The sequence below is a fragment of the Mustela erminea genome, chromosome 9, assembly GCF_009829155.1.
Source record: "Mustela erminea isolate mMusErm1 chromosome 9, mMusErm1.Pri, whole genome shotgun sequence".
NCBI lineage: Eukaryota > Metazoa > Chordata > Mammalia > Carnivora > Mustelidae > Mustela > Mustela erminea.
The window spans coordinates 100311691-100316973 of record NC_045622.1 but is presented as its reverse complement, the minus strand read 5'-3'; the positions used below and the strand labels follow the sequence as shown (position 1 = coordinate 100316973).

General features: G+C 35.9%; 1 protein-coding gene across 1 annotated transcript; it reads right to left on the bottom strand.

Annotated features, from left to right (window-relative positions):
• Positions 1-997: 997 nt before the first annotated feature.
• LOC116598956 (olfactory receptor 8K3-like) lies at positions 998-1939 on the bottom strand. The gene has a single exon (XM_032358500.1). The coding sequence runs from the start codon at positions 1937-1939 to the stop codon at positions 998-1000; it is 942 nt and encodes a 313-aa protein (XP_032214391.1).
• Positions 1940-5283: the final 3344 nt, after the last annotated feature.

Here is a 5283-nt window from a genome sequence, read left to right as displayed (position 1 = left end):
AAAGAAAGAAAAGAAAGAAGGAAAGAAAAGAAAAGAAAGGAAAAAGAGAAAGAAAGAAAGATGGATCACTGAGGAAAAAGTGCAAACTCAAAATATTACCTTAATTTGAATATCCTCTAATATCACCAACAGGGACTTTTTGAGACAAACCAATCAGACTGCTGGGTTACAAAGTATGTTCAGCTAGTAGACTCATACACTGATGAGGAAAAAATGGGATCCCAATGCTTGTAATAAGGATGTCTGAATAAACTAATACGAGTACTTCAAATTATTAGGTATCACAGAAACAACCAGTATTGACTGTAATTCTAAAACATACCTGGGAAGAGTATGAAAGCTAAAATAGAAGGAAAGGGCTTACACATGCAAACAGACACATACACACACACGCACATGCATACACACATACACAGGGACTTCAATTTTATTCTAATAGGTGAAAAAAACAGAATCCTTGACAACTTTGTGTGTGTGTGTGTGTGTGTACATCATTTACCATATTCTACAGTACTATAGTATCTATTTTATTTTTTTTAATTAATTTATTTATTTTCAGAAAAACGGTATTCATTATTTTTTCACCACACCCAGTGCTCCATGCAATCCATGCCCTCTATAATACCCACCACCTGGTACCCCAACCTCCCACCCTCCCGCCACTTCAAACCCCTGATTGTTTTTCAGAGTCCATAGTCTTTCATGATTCACCTCCCCTTCCAATATACCCCAACTCCCTTCTATTTGATTAATGTATATACTTCACCTTTCTCTCTGAAGGAAGGCAATATTTTTTTAGGAAGGCAAATTTTTTACTGTTTTGTTCAAAAATTAATTTACAGCAGTTTGAAGTGTCTAGCATATGTAAAACAAGAAATAAGGATTATAAATAGATAATATATGTTGAACTCATTTGTATTTATTTTCTTTGGAGGCACATAGAACAAAATTTTAAGTCCATAACCTAGTTTATAGGAATCATATTAGACAGTGAATTTTAGGAAAAAATACTAGTTATTTTTTTCCACATCCTTTGTCTTGCATATTTCACATCCTTGTTCCTCAGGCTATAGATCAAGGGATTCAGCATGGGGATAACAAGGGTATAAAATAGGGATGCCACTTTATCAGTGTCAGAGGAATGACTGGATTTGGGTTGCACATACATAAATATCAAAGTCCCATAGAACACTGTGGCCACTGTCAGGTGGGACCCACAGGTGGAAAACGCCTTGTGCCTACCCTCAGCTGAGTTCATCCTGATGATGGCTACCAGGATCAGCAGGTAAGACACAAGAACTATCAGAAGGGATGAAATCAAATCAAAACCAGCTAAGACCAGAATAATTATTTCAGTGTCCTGTGTATTTGAGCAAAGCAAAGATAACAAGGGGACACAATCACAGTAAAAATGACTGATGACATTGTAACCACAAAAGGATAAACTAAAAATATTTATGGTGACTATGAGAGATACAAATGTGCTGTAGAGGTAGGGGACGGCCACCAGCATGTAACACACCCTTTGGGACATGATGATAGGGTAGAGTAGAGGGTTACAGATGGCCACGTAGCGGTCATAGGACATTGCTGTTAGAATAAAAAGTTCACTAACAATGAACACAAGAAAGAAAGCTAGTTGTACAGCACAAAAATAATAGGAAATTGTATTTTGATCCACAACAAAATTGACTAACATTTTGGGACCCACAGTTGTTGAATAACCAAGATCAGTGAAAGCCAGGTGTCTGAGGAAGAAGTACATGGGTGTTTGGAGCCTGGAGTCCACCTTGGTGAGGATGATCATGCCCAGGTTGCCCACCACTGAGACCAAATAGATGATGAGGAACAGCCCAAATAATGAAGCCTGCAGCTCGGGTTTGTCTGTGATCCCCATGAGAATGAACTGATTGAGCACCGTAAGATTTTGAGTTTCCATGCAGGCTTATCAGGAAACCTATTCTGGATAGAGACATCAGCATGGTCAATGGATTTCATGCATTATCACCTGAGTGATTTTTAGCATGCAAAACTAGCATGAAAAATACATCCAAACTTTCTAAATTCAGATATTTGAAAATAAACCCTTCTTGAAAGAACACTAATATACATAAACACAGATAGTGGTTGCCAACTGAAATGATTTTACTAACCAGATAACATTTTATCAGAAGACACTTAAGTTGTCACAGCGGAAGGTGGGGTTCTACTGGCTAATGACAGTTAAAGGTCAGTTATATTTCTGTTATATAATAAAATATAATGTATTATACTATACTTCTAAACATCCTACAAGACCCAATATTCTGCCCAAAATATGAATAGTGGCAAGTTTGAGAAACCAAGATGGTATTGATAGATAGATAATAAAGAGGGAGGGAGAGAAGGAGAAAAAGATATATAGGTAGATACAGACACATATAGATATATAAATATAGATACAGATATAGACATATATACATATGAAACATTTAAAAAATCAAAACTATGTTAAAAATTTGAGTATAACATATAAACTATACTGTGCTATATTTTAAAGTTTTCTATTAAAAAATAAAGTTTTCTATTAGTCATTGATATAATTGTAATTATACATTGGTGTTTATAAGTGCACTTAATAATATGACTTAATACATGTTAATATATAATAAATTATAACTGTATAATTATTATTATAACTGTATAATTATTATACAGTTATAATTTATTATATATTGACATGTGTATTATGTATTCAAAAAATGTACAAGACCACTACTTCAACACATACTCCCTTAAAATCCTTTACACTCACAGGTGACACAGGCTGACAGGTGAAAACAGTTGACAGCTTTGACAGATACTGGACAAGAGAATAAATAAAACTGTAACAGATTGTAGTTGAGAATTGTCTTTTTGGCATAAATGTAAGATATATTTATATCGATATAGTCTGTGTTATACCTCTATTTATGGCATATATGAGGTTCACTTTGGGCCACTAATTTAACTTGGTTAAGCCTCTTTATTCTCCTATATAAAACAATACTTCCTACGTAGGGCTATTGAGAGGGATGAGTGAAAATCAAATGAACCAGTGTGCCGACCTAGTAGTTTTTTGTTTTTATTTTTTAAATGGTGACCATAACTTAGCTCAAAGCAGATTTCTTTATGTGTATGTTTGTAAGTTCTTCTGCACTGTGAAGTATCTTCTTTGCGCTATGATGTTGAACAGAAAATACGTCAAGTAATATGGAATGCGACATAATGCAGGCACTGCCTTGGCCCCTTCTCTGTAACTAAATTCAACCATCAAGTTGTTATTCTTTTAATTTTTTTTTTTATTTGTTCATGCAGCATTTATTAAATATGTCACACACATGGTAGAGATAAGCATAAAATTGTAAAGGGACTCAGAATTGTTACCCTTAGGGTTTGATAAAGGATAAAACAGAAAATGGATGCTGACAAGGCTAGGAAGGTAGAAATATACAATAAAAGATCTTGTATTCTTTGCTAAGGAATTTAGATTTTATCCTGAATGATATGGCTGTAAAACACTATGTTTTCCAGGGGATTATACTGTTTTATACTGAAATCACTAGTGTATATACCCTATTTTCCTTAACATCATTAGATGCCTTACATTACTTTATAAGGTGACCTGGGTCATGCATTTTTTTTAATTAATTAATTAATTAATTAATTAATTTTTATTTCCAGCATAACAGTATTCATTATTTTTGCACCACACCCCGTGCTCCATGCAATCCGTGCCCTCTATAATACCCACCACCTGGTACCCCAACCTCCCACCCCCCGTCCCTTCAAAACCCTCAGATTGTTTTTCAGAGTCCATAGTCTCTCATGGTTCACCTCCCCTTCCAATTTCCCCCAACTCCCTTCTCCACTCTAAGTCCCCATGTCCTCCATGCTATTTGTTATGCTCCACAAATAAGTGAAACCATATGATAGTTGACTCTCTCTGCTTGACTTATTTCACTCAGCATAATCTCTTCCAGTCCTGTCCATGTTGCTACAAAAGTTGGGTATTCATCCTTTCTGATGGAGGCATAATACTCTATCCCCAGGGGTACAGGTCTGTGAATCACCAGGTTTACACACTTCACAGCACTCACCAAAGCACATACCCTCCCCAATGACCATAATCCCACCCCCTTCTCCCAAACCCCCTCCCCCCAGCCTCTTTTAATTTTTATCTTTTAATTTTCTTAACTATTTTAACAAAATACTAATGTTTTATTTTGATATAACATTTCTTTTTTTTTTAAGGATTTTATTTATTTATTTGAGAAAGAGAAAGTGAGAGAGACCATGAGAGGGGAGAGGGTCAGAGGGAGAAGCAGATCCCCTGCTGAACAGGGGGCCTGATGCGAGACTCAATCCTGAGATTCCAGGATCATGACCTGAGCTGAAAACAGTCACCTAACGAACTGAGCCACCCAGGCACCCTTGATATAATATTTCTTAATACACTAATCTTCCTCTAGGAGCATTTTCATTATAATTGTCATGTACTAACTTGCATGTGAAAAATCAAATACATTTCATCATGCAAGAACCTAGGAGAAAATGAGGAAACCTGGGAAAATTGGGAGAATGAGGAGCACCTAGATGGCTCAGTGGGTTACGTGCCTGCCTTGGGCTCAGGCCATGATCTCAGGGTTCTGGGATTAAGCCCCTACTTCCTTACTCTTAGCCTCCTTCCTGGTTCTTCATTCCCTCTCCCTCTGCCCTCCCCCAGCTCCTGCTAGCTCCCTCAATCTCTCTCTAAAATAAATAAATAAAATCTTTTTAAAAAAAAAATGGATGAATGAACAGTCACTGGCATTGTTTTCATATGATAAAAATTCACTAAAAAACTCCCTTTGGATAAAGAGATACTATACTTTAAAACTGAATAAAGTCACATTATACAATACCATAGAAGTGAAATAAAATAGACTAAAGATGAGATCTTCATGGATTTTCTGGATATTACAGTAAATTCCTCTATACCTTAGGACTGCAAGAACTTTCATAGCACATATATACATTATGATTAGATAAAAATGTGTTTGACTATTCCTAATGATAAAAAGATTAAGAATATACCAGTAATAACTGGGTGGCAGATTAAGGTAAGAGAATTATTAAGTTTAAAATATTGTAAGCAGGATCTTTTCTTAAGAAAAAAGAAATACAGGGGCACCTGGGTGGCTCAGTCAGTAAAGCATCTGACTCTTGGTTTTGGCTGAGGTCATGAACTAAGGGTTCTGGGATCAAGCCCAGAGTCAGGCTCCC